This window comes from Anser brachyrhynchus (genome assembly GCF_964034855.1).
Source record: "Anser brachyrhynchus genome assembly, chromosome: 26".
NCBI lineage: Eukaryota > Metazoa > Chordata > Aves > Anseriformes > Anatidae > Anser > Anser brachyrhynchus.
This window is the reverse complement of record NC_137719.1, coordinates 2,707,951-2,733,955: the sequence shown is the minus strand read 5'-3', so window position 1 is coordinate 2,733,955 and position 26,005 is coordinate 2,707,951. Positions and strand designations below refer to the sequence as shown.

Below are 26,005 nucleotides of genomic sequence, written 5' to 3'. Positions count from 1 at the left end.
ACAGGACGCGTGGCGTGCACGGCGAACGAGATGGTGGAAACTATGCGGGTGAATCACGGGGCAGGATTAGTGCCGGCTCCCAGACTATCCGTGGCCACCACGTGCCACCCGGGCTCCCTGCGGCCGTCCCCATCCGTGCCTCAGTTTCCCCACGATAAAGTGGCACCGGTGCCGTCGCCTTGACCCGCCGTGGGGAAAGAGCCGATTCAGCGCAGCCTCCTTTGCCGGGATCCTGCCCTCCATCGGAGCGAGCACGCTGCCTTCGCCGCTGTCATTTTAGGAATGGCATTAGGGGAATCGCCCAGGAGCGCGGCGCTGAAACGCTGCCAGATTCCTGCCAGTCTGCACGGGGCTGGGACGGCCGGCTCCAAAGGATGGAGATTGGGATTTCGAGTTCTGTGGTGTGAAAGGAATCGTGAACCACGGTGGAATATTCACTTTACAAACTCCCTTTAACAGAAATCTATTTGGAGACGGGCGCGGGGCAGAGACCGGCTCCTGCTTCATGCGCAAAGAAATTCCTGTGCTGCCCTCGCGGCCGGTTTTGGGGGAGGTTGGGATTAGGGAAGGCAAATTTGGGGGAGTTTTGGGGCAGGGCAGATGGCAGCCGGGCTCCTGATTTTGCACGTAGAGCCTCTTCCTTCGTAAAACATGTGAAAAAAAAAAAAAAAGCAGACAGATGTGCCTCGCTATTTTTAGGCTCAGCAATGCTTTCATTTCGGCTTAACCGCAGAGAGTTTGGGTCTTTAGCGGAAAGCTGGATGAGAGGGGGAAGCGAAACGGAGTCACGCCGGAAAGATTAAAAGGAATCATCCCCTGCCACGGGGCAGCCGGAGCTGAAACCAGCCCCGCACCGGCTCTCGCTTGGTGGGAAAGGTCGGGAAGGGCCGGAGTGCCCGGAAAAATAAAAGGCGTCGGGCTCAGGTTTGTTCCTCGCGGTCTCTCCGGGTTGCTGCTCCCCCTCTCTTTCCTTTGAAATGCAGTTTCAATTCCCCCGAAAAAAATAATAATAATAATAATAAAACGATGTAAATGACCGCTCAGAAAGAAATCCCACGAGGCAAAGCCGCCAAGGGATGGAGCCGGGCAGAGCTGGGAGCGGGGGGAGCTCGGGGGGGGGAGGTTGGGTAACGCCTGCCCCCGGCCCCGCCAGCTGCCCCAGGGCCTGGCGGTGCCAGACGTGCCCCGGCCCTCGTAGGGCTCCTTGCGACACGGCCTCGGGTCCCCGCGTGTCCTCGGGGCCCTGCACGTCCTCGGGGCCAGCAGGAAGCCCCGCGGGACGAGGCACCGGGGGCAGAAGGATGGGGTCGCCCACCCGTGGACGGGCTGGTGCCCCCCAACCACCCCCTGCACCCCCCCGAGCACTGCATTCGCTCCCCAACCCATTAGTGCCCCCAATCCTATTCAAGCCCTATCCCAGGCAGTCCCCACCCCATTAGTCCCACCTACCCCGCATACACCCCCTACCCCATATACATCCCCCTACACCCCCTATACACCCCCCAGTCCCATACAGACCCCGCATACACTCCCCCTCACACGCCATTCACCCCCACCCCACTCACCCCACCCCGTACAGTCCCCACCCCATTCACTCCCCCTTCAGCCCCCATTCCATTCATCTCCCCACCCCATATACACCCCCATAACCATAAACATCCTCCAATAATCCCACCTCATTCATCCCCCCTGCCCCCCCACTCCATATACATCCCCCACCCCGTACATCCCCCATTCCATTTGCCCCCACACACATTCACACCCTCGCCCCATATACATCCCCCCATACATCCCCCCACTCCATACATCTCCTCACTCCCCCCATAAAGCCCCCACCCCATAAACCCCCCACCCCATACAACCCTCACCCCACATACACCCCCCCACCCCATACACCCCCATCCCATATACACCCCCACCCCATACACATCCTCCCCACACCATTCAACCCCACCCCATGCACCCCCACCTGATATACACATCCCCCCATACACCCCCCCACCCTATATACATCCCCTAGCCCATACTCCCCCACCCCATACACCCCTACTCCACTTACACCCCCATGTCCATAAACTCCCCACCCCGTGTACATCTCCCCCCATACTCTCCCCACACCATACACTCCCATCCCATAATTCCCCACCCCATACACATTCCCCCACCCCATACAACCCCACTCCATACACCCCTACCCTATATACATGCTCCTAACCCGTATACATCTCCCCCTATACTCCCCCACCCCATACTCCCCCACCCCATAATCCCCCACCCCATACATATCCCCCCACTCCATATATATCCCCCAAACCCATACACCCCACCCCATACATCCCCACCCCATATACATTCCCCCCATTCACCCCACCCAATACACCCCCACCCCATATACATCACCCCCTCTACTCCCCCACCCCATATACACCCCCACCCCATAGTTCCACACCCTATACACCCCCACCCTATATACATCTCCCCCCCATACCCCTCCCCATAATTCCCAACCCTATACACCCCCACCCCGTACACCCCCACCCCATATACACCCCCCATAACCCTCACCCCATAATTCCTCACCCCATAATTCCACAACCCATACACATCTCCCCCACATACACCCCCACCCCGTAATCCTCACCCCATACACCCCCACCCCATATACATCCCCCATACCCCCCTACCCCATACACCCCCACCCCATATACATCCCCCCTATACACCCCCACCCCAAACACCCCCACCCCATATACATCTCCCCTATACCCCCACACTCCATACACCCCCACCCCATATACATCCTCCCTATACGCCCCCACCCCATACACCCCCACCCCATATACATCTCCCCCCATACCCCCCTACCCCATACACCCCCACCCCAAACACCCCCACCCCATATACATCCCCCCTATATGCCCCCACCCCAAACACCCCCACCCCATATACATCTCCCCCTATACCCCCCCACCCCAAACACCCCCACCCCATATACATCTCCCCCCATACACCCCTACCCCAAACACCCCCACCCCATATACATCTCCCCCCATACCCCCCCACCCCAAACACCCCCACCCCATATACATCTCCCCCCATACCCCCCCACCCCATACCCCCCCACCCCATATACATCCCCCCTACACCCCCCCACCCCCCCCCCAACCCCCTCCCCCCCCCCCCTCGGGCTCCCCCCCGCGGCGGGCGGGCCCCGGGCGCGCGCCGCCACACACCCTCGCGGCTCGGCCAATGGGGAGGCGCCGCGGGGCCGCGTCACGGGGCGGGGGGGGCGGCCGGGGGAATCCTCAATGAGGCGGCGGGGAGCGCGGGCACCGCGGCGCGCGCTGCTGGGGGCCGCCTCCGCTCCGCTCCGCTCCGCGCCGCGCCGCGATGATCGCGTCCCATCTGCTCGCCTACTTCTTCACCGAGCTCAGCCATGACCAGGCGCAGAAGGTGGGCCGGGGGGGGGGCCGGGGGGAGAGGGGGAGAGCTGGGAAATTCAGCGTGTGCGCGCGAAGCGGGGGGGAGAGAGATGGAAGCGGGAAAGGGGGGAGGAAGGGGTGGGCGTGGGGGGGGGGAAAGGGAATTCATGTGTAAGGGGGGAGGGAAAAATGGGTATAAAGTGGGGAGGAAAAAATACATGTGTGAAGGGGGAAGAAAAAAAATACGTAAAAAGTAGGAAGAAAAAAATATGTAAAAAGTAAGAAGAAAAAATATATTTAAAAAGTAGGAAGAAAAAAATGTATATATGAAAAGGGGGAAGAAAAAAATATATATATGAAGTAGGAAGAAAAAATATTTTAAAAGGAGGAAGAAAAAATATATATATAAAGTAGGAAGAAAAAATATTTTAAAAGGGGGAAGAAAAAAATATATATATAAAGTAGGAAGAAAAAATATTTTAAAAGGGGGAAGAAAAAAATATATATATAAAGGGAGAAGAAAAATATATATATATATGAAAAGGGAGAAGAAAAAAGTACAAAAGGGGGAAAAATATATATAAAGGGGGAAAAAAATATATAAAGGGGGAAAAATATGTATAAGGGGAGAAGAAAAAATATAAGGGGGAGGAAAAATATATATATGAAGGGGGAGGAGAAAATATATATAAAGGGGGCAGAAAGAAAAAATATATATAAGGAGGGAAGAGAGAAAAGATATATGTAAAGGGAGAAAGAAAAAATGCATGTAAAGGGGGAGAAAAAATTAAAAGGGGAAGAAAGAAAATGTATATAAAGGGGGAAGAAAAAGTATATTTAAGGGGGGGAGAAAGTGGGGGGAAAGTTTAAAAAGTTAAAAAGAAAGAAAAGATAAAAAGCAAGGCAAAAAGTGAAAAAGAAAGAAAAAATGGGGGAAAAAGGAGGGGAAGCAAAGAAAAAAAAGGGGAAACCAGAAAAAAAAAGGAGCTGAGGGTGAGGGTGGTGTCGCTGGGGCCGCGGGCCCGTGGTGGGCGGGTGGTGGTGTCGCCGTGCGGGACGTGCCGTGGCGGGCCCCGCGTGTCCCCACGTGTCCCCGTGTGTCCCCACGTGTCCCCGTGTGTCCCCCCATGGGCAGGGGTTGGGGGGTCCCCCCGCTCCGCTCCCCGCGGGTTTTTTCGCCCGGCCGCCCCCGTGGCACGTGTGGCCCCCGAGCATCCCGCGGGGATCGCGGCACCGCCGGCACCGGGGGGCTCGTGGGGGCCCGGGGAGCCCACGGGGGAGCCCACGGGGGGCTGGCGTGGAAATGGCGGGGGGATTTAAACCCCCTTAATTAAGCACGTGGAAATGGAGCCACCCTTAATTTCCGACCCCCCAAGGACCGGAGCGTGCTCTTGGACTGCGAATGCGAGTGGAGGCGTCCCGGTGGTGCACGGCGCGTTCGGCACCGGCGTGTTCGGCACCCGCACCTCGGAGCACCGCGAGCGGCGATGCCTCCGCGCCCATCCTTTGTTTGGCCAGGGCGGGCGGTCAGGCTGCGAGCAGCTCTCGTTAAATTAAAGATTTGGGGCAAAAAATCACCGCTGGGGCTGTGGGTACGGGGCTCCTCCGCTGGGGGTGCCGGGGGGGGGGGTCGGCCGCCGTGTCCCGAGCTGGGGCTGCAGTTCCCGTGGAAGTTGGTGGGGTTTTTGGGAAATGAAAATGAAGCAACGGCAAAAGCGTCCGGCCGCGGCGAGCCCCAGCTTCCTCGCTCCCGTCTCGGAAGGCGGAGAGGACGTGCGGCGAGCGGAGCAGGCAGGGAGAGGCGAAACCCGCCACGCTGGCGGCGGCCCTCGGGCTGCGGGAAATAGGAAGTCAAAGAAGGGTGCGGAAAAGAAAAAAAAAAAAAAAGATGAAAAAAAAAAAACATGCGTAGAAATAACTTCCCAGCCGTAAAGAAAGACGGGCTCGTCTTCTCCCTCCGCTGGCTGTGTCAAGTGTCATGGGGTTGTGCAAGCGCGCGAGCCACGGGAGAGGGTTGTGTAACCCAGCGGCAGAAATAGGCCAGCGGCGTGGCCCCGGCGCTGCGTTTTCGGCTTCGGGTCAGCTCTTGGGTTCCTTATCAGGAGCCGGGGAGGGCGGCCGGGGGGGTTTGTGGAGCGCCTTCAGCTTCGTTACGCGGCGTGCCCGGGAGCCGCCGCGATTCCCTCTGCTCCCGAGCCCAAACAAAGCGGGTGGTGGAGGTGTGGGACAAAACGGCCACGTTTGGCCCCAAAAAGTAACCAGAACTGCAGCCAGTGTTGTTTTTTAAACAAATTCCTGCGAATTTGGAGCTCGGCACGGCTCTCCTGCAGGGGATGGGGGCATCCGTGCTGGGAGGGCAGATAATCAATCCCTGCCCTGCAAATCCTCCTGAGCAGGTACCCAGCACAGAGAAATGTAGGGGCTGGAATTCTTGGAAAGCTGCGATTTTGTGATTTTTGTAAGTGCCAAACTTACACCTAAGCCCAGAGTTCAAGCCTTTATTTGGGAAAAGATTTTAGGGCCCTTGCCCAGGGCGTGCTTGGGTCGTGCGCCTTTTTTTGCTCCGAATCAGGCAGAAAAGAGACTCGGACGTGGGAAGGAAGTGCCCTTTCCCAGCGCTGCGGTTTGTTTCCGCAGCGGGACAAAGGCCTTCAAAACAGCCCCGAAATCGGACTTTTCTTTGCATTTTTCTCGACCCGGCTTTCCCTGGGGGTCCGCTTGGTGGCCCCGAACTCCTCCGCTTTGCTCCAGCTGGCCGGGAATTGGGTCGGGGCCCGAACCCATCTCACCTCCCAGGGGTTGTGCAAACCCCAGTGAGTCTGGGCCGCGTCCTTTGCCACCCCGGGTTGAAAGTTGCCGCCGCCCGACCGCGTTCCCCGGGGATGTGCCAGGCCCTGGGCTTCCTGGTGCTGGCCTCAGCCCCGTGCCAGCAAGGTGACAGCGGGAGCGGGCGGCTCGTGACTCACCACGAAATAATCGGGCCGGCAGCTTTCCTTCCTCACCAGTACTTTTCCTTAGAAAGAGGGGAAAAACGGAGGTCAGGTTCATTTTACTCCATTTTCTGGCCCCAGCTGGTGGCGGCTTTTGCTCCATCCTTTATCCTTTGCAATAGTAAATTAATTTTATGTCGCTCCTTTCGCCCCGGCTCCCTTTTTTTTGCAGCCGTGGGAGGGGCCCGCCGGGATTGCAGGTTCCTGGAAGCCATCCTGTGGCTTCTCCTCGTCCCGGCAAGGTCAGCAGCGGGACAGACGGACAGACAGACAGCCTGCCCAGCCTCCCTGGCCTCTGTTGCCCTTCGGGGTGCTGCAGTGCAGCCCCGTCCTGAGCCTCCTCCCGTTTGCCTTGGGATGTGACTCAGTTTCCCCAATGTGTCATGCTGCTCCCAGCCTTCGCATCCCCCTTTTTTTTGGGGGGGGCAGCATCCAAAGGGGGGGCTCGGATAGTTTAAAACGGGAGAGGGGTGCTGGCAGGGAGGAGGGCGTGCGTAGGGTGGATGATCCACGGCCGGCTCCTGCTGCTCTTCCCTGGCTGGAGGGCGGTGGGAGCAGCCCAATTTCAGGGCGTCGAGCTGGAAACAGGGCCATTTTCGGGTTCAAATGCTTTTTGGGGGGGCTGCCCTTAGCTGGGTGGGGTTGGCAGAGGGGGATGGATGAGGACAGGTCCCCGTTTGCCGGCTCCTGGTGATGCAGAGGGCTGAGGAACGGGCGCCCTGCTCCTCCTGCAGGGCAGGATTCGGCCGAGGGCTGGGAGGAACCGGCTGAGCAGGAAAGGTTCTGAGTCACTGCTGCTGGAAATGACTCGGGGCTTGTGTCATCGGGGGCTTGGCAGCGCCGGGGGGGGTCACGCGGGGTTGAATTCGGCAGGCAGGGAGCGGGCAAGGGACGTGGGTGCCGCTGGGGTCAGGGGGTGGGAGCAGCGTCAGCCCCCGGTCCCCCGAGGTAGGGGGCTCGGGGACAGGCAGCGTTTGGAGAAAGGTCGGCGTCTGCCAGGGGAAAGGTTGTGGTTGTGTCAAAACTGGGGCAGGAATTCGTCAATTTCAGGAAAAGGGAATTCATTAATTTCAGGAAAAGGGAATTCATTAATTTCAGGAAAAGGTAACATCAGGAGGAGGCCAGGGGAGGGCTGGAGGTGCGCACTTGTAGTTTTTAGGAGCACTCCCTTGGCCCAACTCTATTCATCAAAGCATTGAAGCCCTCTCCGAACTGGGCCGTGTTTTCCATCCTAACAAATATTTGACTCTCTGGTGCCAAAAAGGCAAAGAATCCACCCCAGCACGCTGCCAGCCCCTCGTGGCATCACACCATCCTCCGCGAATCCTCCTGGTACGGCTGCGTCCGGCTGGAAACCGGAGGGGACCGACCCCGTGGCGCTTTATTTTGGGCAAAAAAAAAAAAGAAAAAAAAACAAATCTTCCAAGGGCTGCCCTCCCAGCGGGGGGCACGGCTGCCAGCGGCCACGTGGGCGCTGCAGGAGCACGAAGGGCCCCGGCCGTCCCTGCAGCGCTGCAGGAAGCGGTGGCGCTCGCCGGAAGCCGTAATCGCACTGCTATTGCTACCCTCGAGCAGTGCCAGCCCCGCCGCCACGAGTCGCAGAGCATCCTTTTCCTTTTCCTTTTTCCCCCCTCTCTTTTTGGGGCGTCTCAACCCGTGCGCCTGGGCAGGGTCCGAGCACCGGGGAATTTTCCCTGACCTGGAAGGAAATTGTTCCTGGTTGTGTGTTCGCAGCTCCAAACCCTTAGGGACACCCTGGTGGGAACATCTGGAGGATTAGGAGAAAAAAAAAAAACAGAAAATATCATCGTCTGGCCAGCTCATGGAGCTGCTCCTCCAGCACCACCCAAACCATCCAGACCTTCCCCCACAGCTCAAGCTTTCCTTCTCCCTCGGAGCACATAGGAAGGGCAGCAGAGCCTCCTGCCCATCCCATCCTCCATCTCCCAGTTTGTACCAGCAGGGAAGGCATACTGGGACCAGTGACCCCATTTATTTGAGGCTGGGTCCCGTCGTGTTCCCCAGCCCTGGGTCAGGACCGGCTGCGCGCACGTGCCCGGACCCAGGGAGGTGCCGCAGCGCCCGCCGTGCCCCGGCCGCCCTGACCTGGCTCAGCTGCCAAGTGGGACGGGGTCTACGTTTGTAGGAGAAGATGATCCAGGGTTTAAAGAGCTTCGGGGATTAGAGAAAGGTCACCCTGCGTCTCGCGCCGCCGATTATTCCTGGAGGACATGAGGAACGTGTCCTGTGGAGGGGAGGCGCAACCTCGTGCCCTGCACCGGGGCAGGGAGCTGCCCTCGGAGGATGCTGAGATCCCAGCTCCTGTGGGAAGGACGAAGGGGACAGGAGGGTGCTGGCAGCTTTTTGTGACCCCGTGGGGATGAGACCCCATCACACGAGGTCCAAGGGAAGGATGGGAGAGAGACTTGCACCGTGGTGCTGCCCTTCAGGAGCAATGCCGCCAGCACTGGCGGCGTGGTGCTTGCACTGCTGACCTAAAGGAGCTTTCTCGGTACATTTTGCCCCAAAACCACGTTCCCCCCACTCAGCACATCTTTACCAGGAGCCCCCGAGCCACCTGAGGCTGCAGAAGGCAAGGCGAGGCAGGGGGAAGGTTGGATCCTGCTTCTCCAGAGCCGCAGGCGGCGCGAGGTGCTCCCGAGGCGCCCGAAGGAGCGGGGCGGTGGCTGGGGAAAGGCGCCCGCAGCCCAGCAGAACGCGGTCCCGTGGGCTTGGGCCACCCGGCCCGGCTCAGTGCCATCGACCCACGGCCGCCGGGGCGGTCCCAGAGGGAATTTCGTGGAGGAGGCAGCGGGCGGAGGCGAGCGGCCACAACCCCAGCCCCGCTCAGTGGGCAGCAGGTGGGGGAAAGCAAACAGGAGGGGAAGCAGCGGGCGTTTGCCTTCCTGCTCCCCAGATGGGTGAGGAGGGGCAGGCAAACAGGCTCCGGGGGGTGGGGAAGGGCACGTTTCCTCGTGGGCTGCTCCCGGTTCACATCTGCCCTGGCTCTGGTCGCCCATTCCTGGTGTTGGGTTGCATCCTGGCCAAAAACCAGGACGCAAGGAGGAGGTGGGACCCACCGCCTACCGCTCCAAGCCCCTTCAGCAGGGTTCAGGCTCCAAAATTTTGGAGGGAGGGGACGCTGAGCAGCCCCGAGACAGAGCCCTGGGCAGGCGGGGGAGCAGGGCAGCGAGGGCAGCGCTCGTTACGCGCCCGCAAAACGCCAATTTCCGCCATTAGGAGGAATAAAAGGCACGCCGGATTCGGGGTGACCCCATGGTACGTGCCTGCAGACAGGTGAGCAGCTGGGTGGGGTTCTCCTTCGGCTTCGCAGGGCTTGCAGCTGCCCTTTAATTAACGTTAAGTGAAGTTAATTGAGATGGGGCACAGCTCGGGAGCTGGCGGTCCGTCTGTCTGTCCGCCTCTCCGCTTGCCGGCCCTGCCCAGCTGACGGACAGGAGCGTGCCCGGTGCCAGCGGCTGGCTCAGGGTCGGGATTTTCCCTTTGTCCTCCCAAGGGGAGAGCGAGGCGCTTCGCTGCCACTTGTAGGGGCAGCCGGGCACCTGGCACGAGGCTCTGGGCACCTCGCACGTGGCTCTGGGTGTTGCTGCAGGGCGCTGAGCAGCAGCCAGCTCCATAACCCTTTGTAAGGGCTCCCCAGCAGGGAACGAACGACCAGCACAGCAAGGAAATGAAATAAATGGGGTGAATTCCCCACCAGCAGCCTACTCAGAGCGGGTTGAGGTGCTGAGTCCCAGCCACCCTCCGTTCCATGGCCTCAGGCCTTGACTCGGGGGCAGAATCAGGCCCCCGCTGCTGCTGCAATGTGACTGGGGCTGTGGGGGAACGGGCTGGGGGGGTGCTTGGGGTTTGTCTCTCCCGCATCCCCGTCTGGTGGTGCTGCAGCAAAGGGCACGAGGCACGATTTTGTGATCCCGAGGTGTTCAGGAAGATGTGCCAGGGCCATGGCGAGCGTTATCTGCATGCGGAGAAGCTGCTGCAGCAGCACAGTCCCAGCTGTCCTTGGGAACGGGTGACCCGCTCTTGCTGGCAGTGCTTCCTCTGGCCACGGGGTCTGTGCCCAGGTCCCCCCTGTCCCGCTCACCTCCTGCCCTCTCTGCACCTTTCAGGTGGACAAGTACCTCTACCACATGCGGCTCTCCGAGGAGACCCTCCAGGAGGTGTCCGAGCGCTTCCGCAAGGAGATGGAGAAAGGGCTGGGAGCTGACACCAACCCCACCGCCTCGGTGAAGATGCTGCCCTCCTTCGTGAGGTCCACCCCGGACGGCACAGGTACGGGAACGGCACTGGGAAACGGCTCCCCCTGCGCCAAGCAGGGCCGGCTGTCCACAGCGAGGTGGCCTTGGAGGTGCCACCACGTGCCAGGGGACACTTGTCCTCGCAGTGCTGCAGGAACGGGGCTGGCATTGCCCAAAGGGAGGTCCCGCTTGTGCCGGGGGGTGCTTGGCACAGGACGGGTCCCTGTGCGGGGACCAGGGGGCTCCCAGCTCGTGGCGGCGTGGGTCAGGGTGGCATTCAGCCCTCACGTGCCCGTCCTGGCAGGACAGGGCTGTCACGGGTCCGGCTCATCGCATTTCATCAGCGCTGGAGGCGGCTGTGCTGCCAGCAAGCCCTGAACGCCGTGGAGACCGCGTGAGAAGGCGCTGGGCAGGCTCGGAGCCTCACAATGCGCCTTTCTGCATGCTGCCACGTGCCTCCGGCCTCCCGGCAGGGACCAGACCCCGCTCGGCCAGGAGATGGAGCACGCTGCTGGCCAGGCACGGCTCCCGTTTCGGGCTCTGACTTGCTCATCCCGCACCAAACCTCTTCTGCCAGCACCTCCTCCTCGGGCTCGGTGGCTGGAGATGTTCTTCAGCTCCGGCGCCTTCAACGGGGTCTTATAAAATGTCGGTGGAAAAAGCAGGGAAAAAGGGAGCTGCTGGAAAAACCCCATCCTGGTGTGGGTCAGACCTGCAGACACAGGTCCTGATATATAGGAGATGGATGGGTGTAGGTGCAGGGGGGGGTTGCCGCTCTCGGGTCCCCGGGGAGCCACGAGGAGCATCAGGAGCTGGCCCCGTGCCTGCCCGCACCCCGGTGCCGCCAACAGCCAGACCTGGCCGCCTGCCCCGGGATTGAGATTTAGATCTCTTTAAATATTTGAGAATGCCTTAATTACAGGGATAGCCCCAATCCTGCCCCCGGCTACGTGAACAACGGCAGCCAAAGGTGATGGGAGCGGCGCGGGAGCGAGTGGGGCGTGTGTGGCAGTGCTCCCCGAGGAGAGGCAGGGCGACGCAGGGAGAGCCTGCGCCCGCTGCTGCTGGCTGCACGAGCAAAAACTTTACCATAAAACCCCCCAAAAAACAATTTTCCACCAGGATTTCTCCCCCAGAGCAAGCCAGCGTCATCGCCGCCGCTCTTGGGTGGCAGTTTAGGGTGACAAGGGGCATGTTGCTGCATGAAGGGATGCAGTTTTCCTTTTTTTTAAAAAAAAATATTTATTTTTTGAGGCTCCCAGGGCTCTGCACCGTCTTCCTGCAAAGTGTCCTTGCCCTTCCTGCCTCCCCTTGCTCCCGCACAGTCTCTGCTGTCGGATTAGGCCGGCTGATGCCCGCTCCACGGGGCTGGATGAGAGGGGCTTACACAAACACAAGGTCGTGCCTGCGGGAGACGCAGGGCAAGGGCACGGCGGTGCCCAGGCAACACCACCTGAAGGCAGCAAACAGCCCCAAAGTGAGTTTTTCCTTTGCCTTTGGGACCTCCTTGCTCTCTTCCAGTGCATGGTGGGCTCAGCCACACGCTGTTCCTGCTGCTCGCGGGACCTGGTTGCGCCCGAAACAAGCTGCTGGGTTCATCCCTGGTGGTGCAAAAATAGCATGGCACAGCCCGATGCATCTACAGCCCCTCTGTGCTCCCAGTGCTGAGCTACTGCTGCCCCGATGGAAGGGGGTTTTGGATCCCCAGCCACCCCTATCGAAAGGGACTTCAGGTCCCAGGCCACGCCGATGGAAGGAGACCAGACACCATCAGTTTGACCCCTCGAGGTCCAGGAAGGCTTCCAAACCCCACGGCTCCTGGGCAAGGCGCTCGCTTTCCCTGGCCCCAGCCCGGCCAGAAAACATTTCCAAGCAGAGCAGAGCGCCCTGCCCGCTTAGCTAACAGCCTGAGCACTTCCTTCCAGGCAGCACGGGTGTGTTTAAAGGAATTAAACGCTGGTCTTCGGGGCTGAGAGCAAACAGTGCCTGGAATCGGAGCTCGGCGTTTGCCTTCCTGTTTGGTCGGGGAGCTCGGCATCGCTGCCCGCAGCTTATCACCTAACCAGGCCCTAATCTGAGGGAGGACGTGGCTGTGACATTTGCAAACCCAGTCCATTATCTAGCCCAGATCCTGGAATTTTCCAGGAGAGAAATTCCCTGGTTTTCCTTTTTTCCTGCCTTTTTTTCCTCCTGCAAAGCCAACCACCGCTCACACCTCTCTGGCTTGCAGCTGGTGTTTTGTTCCTGGGGGCCCATGGGCATGTCCCGTCGTTGCTTTGTGGTGATGGCTGCTCTTTGTAGGGTCGAGGAAAGGCTGCTTTGGGCCTCCCACGGGAGGTTGGAGCTGGGCAGGACAAGGGGACAGCCCCATCCTTGCTCTTTGGCCTCCAAGCCTCCAGGAAGGGAAAGAGCAAGGCGTGGGGCTGCCCACCACGAAAAGGGGTCTGCGGGGCTGAAGTGCCCTAATGCTGTGCTGCAAAAAGGAAACCTGCTGCGTAAACCCATCCGAGGGGGCCATGGGGAAGGGAAAGGGGAAACCCCACCATGGGCAGGACCTGGGGCACGTCTGGGACCCCCCTGCAGCCCCGGCCCTGAGCCGTGCCGAGGTTTATCCGAGGGTGCTTTGAGCTGACGGCTCTCCCGGGGTGCTTGCGCTGCTCCAGGGATGAAGCAAGGGCCGTGCGGAGCCCCTGCAGACCCCGTTCTTGGTAAATGAGCATGAAAACACCGCAGAATCAGCCTGAGCACTTGGCTTGGGGCAGGGCTGGTGGCAGGACCCCACCTTGCAGTCCAGCAGCCCCCGAGCCCCCTAGACCTCCCTGTTCCTTCATCCATCGCACCAAAGCTGCCCGACACCGCCACCTCAGGACCGCCGTCCTATTTCTGTTCGCCACCAATCCCCCCTTCCTGCGGAGGGAGGGCCGCTTTGTGGGAGACCCCTGGTTAAAAAGGCCCCGTGAAGCCACTTCCAGGCCACCCTTGGGGTCTGTCACCGCCTGCGGTGCCTGGCCGGGGCCGAGTGGTGCCGGCCGGCCGCTCCCCCTGGAATACCAATAAACCACGCTTTTTGTTCCACCCGCAGCCCCTTTGTAAAAGCAGGGTCGGGCACAATGCGGCCCCCGGGCACTGTAATCTGCCCAGGGGAGCCAGCACAGCACATTTAAATGTGTGCAGAAACCAAACAGTGCTGATGGAGGGCTTTCCCCCAGCCCTCTCCCCACACCGCTAGGGTTTTGAAACAGCCAGCTGGGCGCTTTTCCCGCGCCCCAGGTCTCAGTTTATCCTAAATCCGTCAGTGAGTTGCTGTAGTGCTTGGTAAAATGGAAAAAAAAAATCAAAATGGAAAAAAAAAATCAAGTGTGGGGCAGCCAGCTGTGGGACAGCCCTGAGCAGTTCCCCCCCACACACACAGCAAAGTTTTAGCCAAGCTCAAGGAAGGAGAGCACGGCGTGTTCCAGCCTCAGAGCAGGGCTTTGGTTGCTGGGGCTGAGGACATGGGAGCTCTTCTGGGATCCCTGCACCAAAGGGTCGGGGACAGTCTGGTGCCACCTCCCTTATGGCACTGCTTTGGCGTCTTCCCCAGGAATTGCATCGTTTTTGGGTGGTGTTTTGGGCATCGGCTTGCCTGGATGGGGCTGCTCAGGGTTCCTCCTGCAGAGCCCCCAGTCCTGCTTCCACCACGACCAGCGCTCCCCTAGATAAGGGATCAGGATACGTCCCACCTCATCCCAGGGCTCCAGACCTTGCCCCACATCTGGGGAGGGGGCAGGATTCCCCCCGGCCAGCCCTGCAGCTCCAGCTCGGGCATCGTGCTCCGGGATGCTGCCGAAGGGGCCTGGCCCCGTTAACTCCTGGCTCTCTCCTCGCAGAGGACGGCGACTTCTTGGCGCTGGACCTCGGCGGCACCAACTTCCGCGTGCTGCGGGTGAAGGTGTCCGACAACGGCCTGCAGAAAGTGGAGATGGAGAGCCAGATCTACGAAATCCACGAGGACCTCATGCGAGGCAGCGGGGGGCAGGTGGGTGGCAGCCTCACCTCCTTTACGCCCCGTCCCCTATCTCCTGGGGAGCCCCCCAGAAGGGAAAGGCACCCGGCGCATGGTGGCTCCGTCCTTTGGAAGGAGCCGGGGTTGCTCCAAGCCCCCGAGATGTCTCCTGGGGCTGGGGCTGCTCCCATTGTGGCCTCTCCCTGCTCCGGCCAGCTCCTGCCTCTCTTTGCCTGGAGCTCCAGATCCCTGACGCCAGGTCGGGACCGTGCGGGCATGCCGTGGGGGACAGAGGGTGACACCGGCCCCTCCGGCACGCAGGACACGACCGCTGCTCTCATGCACATCTTCAACCTTTCAGCTCTTTGACCACATCGCCGAGTGCCTGGCCAACTTCATGGAGAAGCTGAAAATCAAGGACAAGAAGCTGCCCCTTGGCTTCACCTTCTCTTTCCCGTGTCACCAGACCAAGCTGGATGAGGTGGGTGACGGGATCTGCTCCGCATTTCATTCTGCACCAAATCGGAACCATTTAGGTTGAAAAAAAACGTTTGAGATCATCCCCACCACTAAACCTTAGCGCTTTGGGATGCTCAGGGCTCAGGGGGGGTGATGCTGAGCTCGCCGCGGCAGCCATCCCCCCGCGCAGCCGGCGCTCGGCGAAGCAGCAGCAGCCCCGAGCGCTGCACAGCACGGACGTGCCGAGCATCACATCCGCGCCCACGACCTCGCTGCGAGCCCCAAGGCACGTGGCTCTGCTCCGCTCGTCACGTGCCGCCGTCTCCTGCTCCCGGGGGCTGTTTTTTCCTCGCTCGCCACGGTCAGGGGTTGGGTCCGGGGCGGCTCCACGCTGCCCGGGCAGCAGGGCACGACTTCTGCACCAGGGATGTGGTGATGGCAATGAGGAAGGATGTCTGCTTCCCTCGCGGGGGCAGCGAGGGCTGTAAAAGGGATAAATTGCTGAGGGAGGAAACATCAGCCCCGCGGTCACACCCAGTTTGTTGCACTCCGTGCCTCGGTTTGCCTGTCCGTAAGGTGGGCGGTTGTTTGTCTGCCTCTTGCCAAAACACCCCCAGCAATTGGGTTGAAAATTTGCTGTCGGAGATTGCAAATTCGGTCAATGCCCCCACCTATTTCCTGGGTGACAGTGACAGCTCTGCCGTCCCCAAATGGGGACAGTCCCGGTGCCTCTGCTGGTGGGGCAGCGAGATGCATCCCATAGCACACGGATCCATCAATCCGCTGTGTGCACTGGGGCTGGTTCTGCTCCAGGGCTCCATGAACCCAGCCTCCAAGGTCACATTCCCAGCAGGAGGGAGCGAGTGACTCACGAGCCCGTGGCCATAAACCAGGATGCGGAAACCGTTGCTGATGCAATGGCTTGCAGGAGATAACAGGGAGGGAACTGCCTGCAGCGCTGTCCGTCTGTCTGTCCGGGCACTGGGTCTGGTGATTTGGGGACCCTGAGGCGCGTGGGTCCTGCTGAGCTCTGGTTCTTGCTGTCCCTCCGCAGAGCATCCTCGTCACCTGGACAAAGGGTTTCAAGTGCAGCAGCGTGGAGGGGAAGGACGTGGTGTCCCTGCTGCGCAAGGCCATCAAGAAGCGAGGGGTGAGGAGCCACACGGGTCCCATGGGGATGGGATGGGGTGCATGGGGTTTGCAGAGGTGCTGTGATCGGGTTCGGTGGCACTCAGCCTCCTCTCCTCCATTTCAGGACTTTGACATAGACATCGTGGCCGTGGTGAACGACACCGTGGGCACCATGATGACCTGTGGCTACGACGACCACAACTGCGAAGTTGGACTCATTGTCGGTGAGCAGGGCTGAGCGGGGGAGAATTCGGGTCCGTCCTGAGCAGCTCCCAAAGGGGATCCTATTTCTTGCGGGTTTCGGGGTCTTTTGGGGAGCGAGAAAGGCGATAGAGACCTTAAAAGCGAACAGCACTGCCTGTTTGTTCTTCTATGTGAACCAAGGAGAAGTTTTAGTGTTTTATATGGTGCTAGTTATGGAGAATAAGGGGAACCCAGCACCCTTTGTCACCTCCACGTGACCGAGTCACCACACTTTGTTCAGGTACTGGCACCAACGCCTGCTACATGGAGGAGATGAGGCACATCGACCTGGTGGAGGGGGACGAGGGCAGGATGTGCATCAACATGGAGTGGGGCGCCTTCGGCGACGACGGCGTGCTCAACGACATCAGGACGGAGTTCGACCACGAGATCGACATGGGCTCACTCAACCCCGGCAAGCAGCTGTAAGCAGGTTCCTGGCTTCGTGGGCTTTGCTCCGCGTTGCTTTGTCCTCCCATCGTGCTGGCACTGGGGGACGGATGCGGTCATCCCAGTTAAGTGGGTCACGGCGTCCTCCACCCTGCCAGCTTCAGCAGCACAAGCAGGGGATGGGTCGGAGATTTGGGCTGTGAGCCCCCTAACGCCCGCTTCCCTCGTCAGCCTTCCGCTCGGATGCGCTGATTTGTTTCCTTCCCCCTGCCAATGGAATAATCAAAAAGCGAACACCACCACCTAATGTTCACAGCCAAGTCCTACAGACTTCCCTGGGTACCAGCCCAGCTGGCAGCTGTGGTGGGATTAAGGGGAATCTCTGCCCCTCAGGTAGCCTTAAGCCCTCCTCGCAGGAGGATGCCCATCAACATGCCTTTAATTTCTTGGTGATGGGATAAAATATGGAAAAAGACCACCCGGATTGTGCCTGGAAGGCTGCGGTGTCACAGCCGAGGGTGTAAGGCCAGCCCGGCCTTGGTTCTTGCAGGGGCACAGGCACGCCACTGCCTTGAATAGCTCAGTGTCTACCCTCTTTTTGGGGCACCAGCCGATTTTTGCATGCCTACGCCACTGGTGACCACCTCCAGTAACCGAACAAACACATCTCGTGCTCACCCCTTCGGCAGGTTTGAGAAGATGATCAGCGGCATGTACATGGGAGAGCTGGTCCGGCTCATCCTGGTCAAGATGGCCAAGGAGGGGCTCTTGTTCAGGGGGAAGCTCACATCAGACCTGCGCACTACCGGCCACTTCGAGACCAGATACGTCTCCGCTATCGAGAAGTAAGTAGGGTCTGGATGTTTTTTTAGGGTCCCAGCCCACCTCCTGACATCTACACTGGGAGAAATCGGACCCATTGGACCAACTGGGACACCTCAGGTGGCAAAAGTTGGGTTTCTAGGCATGAATCCCTTCTGTTTTGTCTGTCCAGGGAGAAAGAAGGGCTGCAGAAAGCCCACGAGATCCTCACCAAGCTGGGTCTGGAGCCATCCCACGAGGACTGCCTGGCCACCCACCGCATCTGCCAGATCGTCTCCACCCGCTCAGCCAACCTGTGCGGGGCCACCCTGGCCGCCGTGCTGCGGCGCATCAAGGAGAACAAGGGGGTGGACCGGCTGCGCTCCACGGTCGGCGTGGACGGCTCCGTCTACAAGAAGCATCCCCAGTAAGTCCTCGAGGCGTAGGCGAGAGGCCGGTGGGAACCCAAATCCGTTTGGATCCCAAATCCTCGTCGTTTGCCATCCCAGAGGCTGATGCAACCCGTGGTGGCTCACTCGAGTCCTCTTCCTCCTCCTCCGTAGCTTTGCCCGGCGCCTCCATAAGACGGTGCGGAAGCTGCTGCCCGACTGCGAGATCCGCTTTGTGAGGTCGGAAGACGGCAGCGGCAAGGGGGCAGCCATGGTGACGGCCGTGGCCTACAGGCTGGCCGCCCAGCACAAGGCAAGGCAGAAGATCTTGGAGGCACTCAAACTGAGCCACGAGCAGCTCCTGGAGGTGAAGCGGAGGATGAGGGTGGAGATGGAGAAGGGGCTAGGCAAGGAGACGCACGCCAAGGCCACGGTGAAGATGCTGCCCACCTACGTGTGCTCGACTCCGGATGGGACAGGTGAGGCACCCCGTGGATCAGCCCGACCCGCTCATGCCCTGGGTAGGGCAAGGAGCATCTTGGCTCGAATATCCAAACCACCGAGGAGAGGCTGGGACCTTTGTCCTTCCCTCCTTACCGTGTGAGTGGCACCAAGGGCTTGAGCCTCCAGTACGATACTGGGAAGAGCCTCCAGGCCAGCCTGCACCCGACAAAAAGCTGTGCTCTGGGTGTGCTCACACTGCTGCACATTTCTCACCGCTGTTGTCTGGGGTTGTGCTCCCAGGTCTGTCTGTGGCTTAGGTGTGCACCTGCCCCTTGGCAAGAAGTCTCCTGAGGTCTGGAGAAACTTCTCCAGCGCCTTCCTGCTTTCCACCTGCAGCTCATTCCTATCCCATTCCCAACCCATTCCCATCCAGGTCTCAGTTTCTGGGCCTCCCAGGATGAAGGCAGATTGGGATCAGCCTCTGGGCCATGTCCACGGTGCTCCCTGTTGGGGCCTCTCTCCTGATGATCTCTTCTGGTTTTCAGAAAAAGGTGATTTCCTCGCCCTGGACCTGGGGGGCACAAACTTCCGTGTGCTGCTGGTGCGCGTGCGGAATGGGATGAGGCGCGGCGTGGAGATGCACAACAAGATCTACTCCATCCCGCTGGAGATCATGCAGGGGACGGGCGAGGAGGTGAGGACGGACTGCTGGAGACGGAGGATGCCCTGGGGTGGCAGCAGCAGCAGCTTAAATGCCCAGCGCCAGCCAACCACGGGCTCTGGGAGCATACAAGCAGTGAGAGATGTCTCGAGTCACACACTGGGCTCTGCAAACCACTTTGGGCAGTACTCAGGGATGGGGAGTGTTTCTAGAAGGAGCCAGATGGGCTCTGGGGACACCCTGAGGAGGGAAGTGTCCCCGTGGCACCCATAGGTTGCTGTTTTGGGTCTGTTGGGCAGGCTGGTGTTCCTCACTGTGGTTGTAACTGCTTCCTCTATCTTTGTGCACCCAGCTCTTCGACCACATTGTCCACTGCATCTCCGACTTCCTGGAGTACATGGGAATGAAGGGAGTTTCGCTCCCGCTGGGGTTCACCTTCTCCTTCCCTTGCAAGCAGACCAGCCTGGATGAGGTACACCCAACCCACCCATCCACGGGCAGAGACCTAAGGGTGCCCACCACAAGCTGGTGGGCAGGGGGTGCCCCCCTCCCTCCCCATTTACCCTGTTTTTCTTCCACCACAGGGGATTCTCCTCAAGTGGACAAAAGGCTTCAAAGCGACCGGCTGCGAGGGAGAGGATGTGGTGAGCCTGCTGAAGGAGGCGATCCACAGGAGAGAGGTGAGCAGCCGCGCCGCTGAGAAGCCGGCTTCTCACTCCCACATCCCGACTCTCTCTGGCGTCTTTAATTGGGCTGCAAATTAATGGGCTGAGCACAGCTAATGAGTGTCTGAGTCTTAACAACCACCCTTAGTCATTGCTAGAGGTTGGATTTTCAGGCCCTGGAGCTAGGAGCCAGCTCCTGGCCAGGAAGGAGCAGACATCCCCATGAGCTGAGGGGACACTGCTGCCTCCGTGCAGACTGCCCAAAGCTCCTGGCCCAAGGTCTCTTTCTGGTGGGGCTGTCCCAGCATGCCACTTCCTCTCTGGCTGCATCTTGCTGGAGCTGTCCTGAGCCCCAAGCACCCACTGGCAGAAGCGTGGGGCCGTAGGAAGCCCACAGGTCCCTTCCCGACCCCGGGAGCAGCACAGCTAGCTGTGTCCCCCAGCGGTAAGACGTGCAACCGCTTCCCTCTAGGAGTTCGACCTGGATGTGGTGGCGGTGGTAAATGACACGGTCGGCACCATGATGACATGTGGCTATGAAGATCCGTACTGTGAAGTGGGGCTGATAGTCGGTGAGAGCTGCGGCTTTCTTACGGGGTTCCTCCGCTCACCCTGACCCTGGTCAGGGTCTGCCGCCTGCTCCCAGCGCCTCCTCTTTTGGGATCTCGTTGAAAAGGGATCTCACTGAAAAGGGTGTCTGAAGGCTTCTGCCTTGCCTGCACACCCTGCTTTTCACCATCTGCGCCAGTGACAAATGCTCTTCTCCCCGCAGGCACAGGCAGCAATGCCTGCTACATGGAGGAGATGAGGAATGTGGAGCTGGTGGAAGGCGACGAGGGCAGGATGTGCATCAACATGGAGTGGGGCGCCTTCGGTGACAGTGGGTGTCTGGATGACATACGGACAGAGTTTGACTTGGCCGTGGATGAGCTGTCTCTCAACCCTGGGAAACAAAGGTGCGTGGGGGTTTGGGGGCTGTGACGAGTGTCCCTTTGCTCCAGTGTCCCTATGGCAAGGTGTCGGAAGGTGGAGATGAGGTGTCCAGCAATAGCTCCGGGTTGCCCCATCTGCCTTTTGGTGAATCCGTCCGGATCCTTCGTGCCCCGAGGTTCAGCCCTGCCTTCTCTGTGCCAGGTTTGAGAAGATGATCAGCGGGATGTACCTGGGGGAGATCGTACGGAACATCCTGATGGACTTCACCAAGCGAGGGCTGCTCTTCCGCGGACGGATCTCCGAGAGGCTGAAGACCAGAGGGATCTTTGAGACTAAGTTCCTGTCCCAGATAGAAAGGTGAGGACCCGATCCTGGCCTCGCTGCTGCAGGAACGCTTGGGGGAAGCGTTCCCAAGTCTTGCGGGAGAAGCCCCAAGCACTCAGCTCAGCACCAGGGCGCAATACAGTTCGAATAATGGGGTAAAATCCAGGCAGTGCTGGTGTTGGAACAGGGAAACTGCATTTGGGGTTGTCAACACGGACTCCTCCATCCTCTGGCTGTGAAGCTCCTTGGGTTGGTGCTGTCTGAGCCAGGAGCACCTGGGCTGTGCAGGAGGAGGATGAGGAAGGGGAAGCCATGTATCCAAGCTGCCCCCATCTCCTAACACTGCCCAACCTTCGTGTCCTCCCCAGCGACTGCCTGGCCCTGCTGCAAGTGCGCTCCATCCTCCAGCACCTGGGCCTGGAGAGCACGTGCGATGACAGCATCATTGTGAAGGAGGTGTGCACGGTGGTGGCCCGGCGCGCCGCCCAGCTCTGCGGGGCCGGCATGGCAGCCGTGGTGGACAAGATCCGGGAGAACCGTGGCTTGGACTTCCTCAAGGTGACGGTCGGCGTGGACGGCACGCTCTACAAGCTGCACCCACAGTGAGTAACTCAAGGGGGTTATCCGAGGAGATTTGGGCTGGGGAGGGAAGCAGGGGCTTGGCCTGGGAGGCTGCTCCCTAACGGCTGGGGAGCCAGGTCTGGGTTGAACCCAACCATGGGTAGGGGGCAGCTAAAACCTCCTCCGGTGAGGCTGGTGAGGGGATTCTTGGCCTGGGGGGAGCCACAGGTGGGGCCAGGTTTGGCTCTGGGCGTGCAATGCCAGCATGGATTTAACACATGCCCTCCGCCACCCTTTCCCCCCCTGCCCGCCTTTCTCCTCAGCCCCCGCAGCAATGGCCACTGGCGGCCATCTTGTGCGGCCACGCAGGGCGGCCTTGGCTCATCGTCCTCCCGCAGGCCTCACGAGCCCCTTGTCCTTGTCCTTTCCCGCAGCTTCTCCACCGTCATGCATGAGACAGTGAAGCAGCTGTCCCCCAAGTGCGAGGTGACCTTCCTGCAGTCAGAGGACGGCAGCGGCAAGGGTGCGGCGCTCATCACAGCGGTGGCTTGCCGCATCCGGGAGGCCGGCCAGCGGTAGGAGGAGGGAGGTTTGCCGAAGAGCTTGGTTTCAACAAAACCGATTTCCTTCCCCGTTCCCTCCCTCCGTACACCCCACACCCACACGTGACCTCCCCTCGCAAGCAGACTCTTAGCTTTACTCGGTCCCTTGGGACGCCGCGGGCGGGACTGGAGACGCTTTGTACAAAACGTTGTCTGGGGCATTTGGTCACATGCTGTAAAAACCGCGTGTCGAGTAAAGCTAAAAGTGTCTTCGGCTGTGAACCCATCCCAGCCGACGCCGAGCACCAGCACTCCTCCCCACGCCTCCTGACCGCTCACGTGTTCCCTGATGGCAGAAATGTTAGAGTAATGCCGACGCTGCATCGTCACTTTACAGTAACCAGTACCTATTTATCTATGTCATGTGTCCGTGCTGTAGAAAGCAAACCTCTTTCAGATTGGGCTAAAGGCCTCCGTTAGTCTTTTACCCTGATCATGGCTGTGTTATTTCCATGAAAGTCATGGCAAGTCTTCGAGCACGGGTTGCGAAACTGCACCGAGAGGCGCCGCGTGTCTCCGCATGGAGCAGCGAGCGGAGCCCGACCTGGCGGACCTGTGGCGGCTCCGGTGGAGCCGGGTAACCCCGGGGGAGGCAGGGGGCAAGCCCCGCGCCCCCACCTCCCACCTGCACCCTACTAGAGTGTGGCTGCGTGCCCCCTGCCCACCACTAGCACCCGGCCCTGCCGCACGCGCGCATGCAAAGAAGGCGTGCAGAAGCATCCCGGATTTGTGGCCTCAGCCAGAGCGGTGAGTCTTGGCTCGCTTTGTCCATGGAATAGCTCCACGTCTTCCTAGCCATCAGGGGGTGCCTGCGTTGGCACGCCATGCGCCCACGTCTCCAGAGATCGTACATCTTTTCATGTACCTGGCCTCAGGGGGCGTGTTGCTTAGCTTCCACGTCATGTTAATGTCATTTAAGAATGGTACGGAGTACTTCTTTCCTTTCTTTTTTTCTTTTTAATTTAAAATTTCCTTGGGGTAGACTGGAGAAAAAGACCCAAATTCTGAGGGTGGTTGTGCGAGAACTTCAGGCATCCTTTGTCCCCGGAGTGAAAGGGGCACCAGAAAGCCAGGGCCGTGCTGCAGGCAGGGGACGAAGGAGCCGGCCCCAGCCCCGCAGGGTGTCCCTGCTGTCACCCCCAGCTCACAGCAGCCTCATCCCCTGCCAGCGCCCAGGGCCTGATCGATGTGGTGCCACCCCAATGCCACTGATCAGCGTCACCCCAATGCCACCCGGGGCTGTCACCCCAGCCCCTTCCCAAGGCTGCATGCACCATGGTGCAGAGCAGCCCCCAGTTTCACCAGCAGGAGAGCCTGGGGGTGAATGGAACGAGCAGGGGCACGTGTGTTTCTGTAAATATTTAGTGGAAGGTAACGAAATCCAGTGATATACAAAAATAATAATAATGATAATAATAATTCCCATGAACAGACCTTCAGTTTGGAGGACAGAGGTTTTTGGGTATTTTTATGTATATTTTTATACTGCTTGGGGTCACCTTATTACCAAAAGTATCTCTTCTATGTTGGGGGTCAAGTTCAGTAGCACAATTCTAAAGCAAAATTGCTCTTTGAGCATTTTAAATGCTTATTTTTTTATGAGCCTCAAGACAATTATAACAGAATCTGACTGTGTATAGAAGTGATTTAAGAAACCAAGTTTAGTGGAAGTTTTAGAAGATATTAAATAAATTTTTTAAAGATGCTATAGAAATCCTCTAATCGGATACCAAGCAGTTGTGTGTGATTATTTCCTGAGAAGACTGACGTCTTACCTGCTGAAAACTTGGAACAGAAAGGTTTTTACCTGCTCCATTATGCAGAAGGGTACCACAGCGGCGGTGTTTTTAACCTCCTAGGGACTTATCCAGCTGTGCCCCTTTTGCGACACGTAGCAGCTTCATCAGTCTGGGTTAAATTTTCTGCAAGTGTCGTTTTGGGGACAGGGTGGGGAGGATGGGGACCGCGGGCAGCCCTGCGTTTGTGGCCGATTCAGGCGCCGTTGGTCGTTCGCTGTGTGGTCTGATTGTAAGCTCACACCAAAATGTTGCCGTGGCACGTTATGTGAATGTGTTTAAAATGAAGAAGGGAAGCTGAAACTGTAATTATTGACATGAAGGGAAGATCAGATCTATGTACGGAGGCGGACAGGCTGACCAGCCCGTCTCTCCTCCGGCGAGACGCGCTGCTCTGTGGATGTAGGATGGCTTTTGTTTTGTTTTGCTTGGTTGTCCCCATTCAGATGCATTTTCCTTGTACTCCTTCCTGCTGGCACCTCCTCTGGCTGCACAGAATGGCATCTCCCATGGCAGGATGCCGCCCTTTCCTCCCCAGGGATCGTTCTCGGGGTACTTTGGACAGGGTTTTATTGTTACTGCTTTTTTATAAGCAACAGAATATCAAGCCTTGCAATTTGCCTCTTCCTTTTTCGGGGCCAAAGGCCGCGTATCATCTCCTGTCACCTGAGATGTAAGGAGGACCTGAAAGTTCCCGAGGTGCAGAGCTCTGGCCTGGAAGCAGCTGGCAGGGGGCAAACCAGAGGGGGTTGTCCTGGGGTGGCTCGGGGCCGCGTTGCCTCCCCCCAGGCGATCAGGATGCGCCCAGGCTGTCAGCCAGAGAAAGGAGGGTGACAACGTCTGGGTGCACAGGAATGGGTGCGAAATACCCCAAATTCACGTGTCCCCATGCAACGGGTGCCATGGTAAAACAGCGACCAAATACACTGGAACAGGGAACCTCGGTGCCCCACCTCACCACACTCTGCTCTCCTGATAGAGGAGTAATCCTCTTAGCACATCGCTTCTCTTGCTCTGGCAGAGGAGTGGGCACTGAAGGGGTGACTCCTGGTCACAAGGGAGCTTGGAGTAGGAGAGAATCAAATTAATCACCCAGTGACATCCCTCTCGGGCTGTTGTCTTTCAAACCTGAAACAAAGAAAATGCATCTTAATGCAGACGTTGGCTCTGTGAGGGGCAGGGGGAGTTAAATAAAGCCAAAGACTGTCCAGCTGCTAGCAGAAACGAGTGACTGTAGATTCACCTGATGTTGTTATTTCGTGTTTACAATATTTATTTTTAGTAATTGACTGCAATGATATTATATATAGGCTTCCTTATTTTTGTACTTTTCATACCGTTTTCCTGAGTGTGGTGTTGTACTTCTCAGCTCCCCTTTGCCACAATTGCTGCTCCTAGTCAGTGACAAATAAAAAAGAGAGGAAAAAAAAAAACACACCCATTTTTTGGGCTAAGTTGTGCTGTGTTTGGATTTCTGTGCTCCTGCCACTCCGTAGCAACCCCTTGGGAAGGGCACCTGCACCACCAGCCCCAGCCCCAAGCCCTGACCCCGTCCCTTGGGACAAAGGACAGCGCTGGGCAGGGATTCCTTCACCCTGACAGTCCCAAAACATCCGGGAGGGTGGAGGTGGGACCCGGAGACCTGTAGATCAAGGGATGGAGTCATCAATGTCTGGAAAAAGAAATCAACGTGCGTCTGTGCGAGCTCTTGCCCCATCTCGCCGCCCGCCGGGTGGGCAGGGCAGTGGGTGCAACCAGCCCCGGGAGCCAGCAGGGTGTACGGGCAGAGCAGGATCCGGTCCTGCACCTTGCAGCAGGGCAAGCCCTCAGCACGAAGCAGGAGCCCTCGGGCAGCTCAACCCACCAGCCAGGCCTGGAAAAGCAGGTATTTTAATGTACCTGTTCTCTTCCGGCAGTAACGAGCAGCCCAGATTTCCTTCTGCTGAATCA

The 26,005-nt window shown here is 58.9% G+C and overlaps 1 protein-coding gene across 1 annotated transcript; it reads left to right on the top strand.

Annotated features, from left to right (window-relative positions):
* The first annotated feature begins 3,286 nt into the window (after window positions 1–3,286).
* Window positions 3,287–25,488, top strand: LOC308182977 (hexokinase-2). Its single transcript, XM_080568417.1, has 18 exons — window positions 3,287–3,453; window positions 10,543–10,705; window positions 14,541–14,689; window positions 15,018–15,137; window positions 16,170–16,265; window positions 16,371–16,470; window positions 16,731–16,914; window positions 17,569–17,724; window positions 17,874–18,107; window positions 18,244–18,548; window positions 19,059–19,207; window positions 19,527–19,646; window positions 19,759–19,854; window positions 20,312–20,411; window positions 20,612–20,795; window positions 20,974–21,129; window positions 21,465–21,698; window positions 22,092–25,488. The coding sequence occupies exons 1-18, from the start codon at window positions 3,391–3,393 to the stop codon at window positions 22,234–22,236; spliced, it is 2,754 nt and encodes a 917-aa protein (XP_080424543.1). The 5' UTR covers window positions 3,287–3,390; the 3' UTR covers window positions 22,237–25,488.
* The last annotated feature ends 517 nt before the right edge of the window (window positions 25,489–26,005 follow it).

Bases quoted from the DNA above. Each gene is read 5' to 3' on its own strand.
- LOC308182977 (XM_080568417.1), top strand. From the start codon at position 3,391: ATGATCGCGTCCCATCTGCTCGCCTACTTCTTCACCGAGCTCAGCCAT. The intron at 17,725-17,873 runs GTAAGTAGGGTC...TTGTCTGTCCAG, and splicing joins TACGTCTCCGCTATCGAGAA to GGAGAAAGAAGGGCTGCAGA. The intron at 18,549-19,058 runs GTGAGGCACCCC...TCTGGTTTTCAG, and splicing joins CTCGACTCCGGATGGGACAG to AAAAAGGTGATTTCCTCGCC.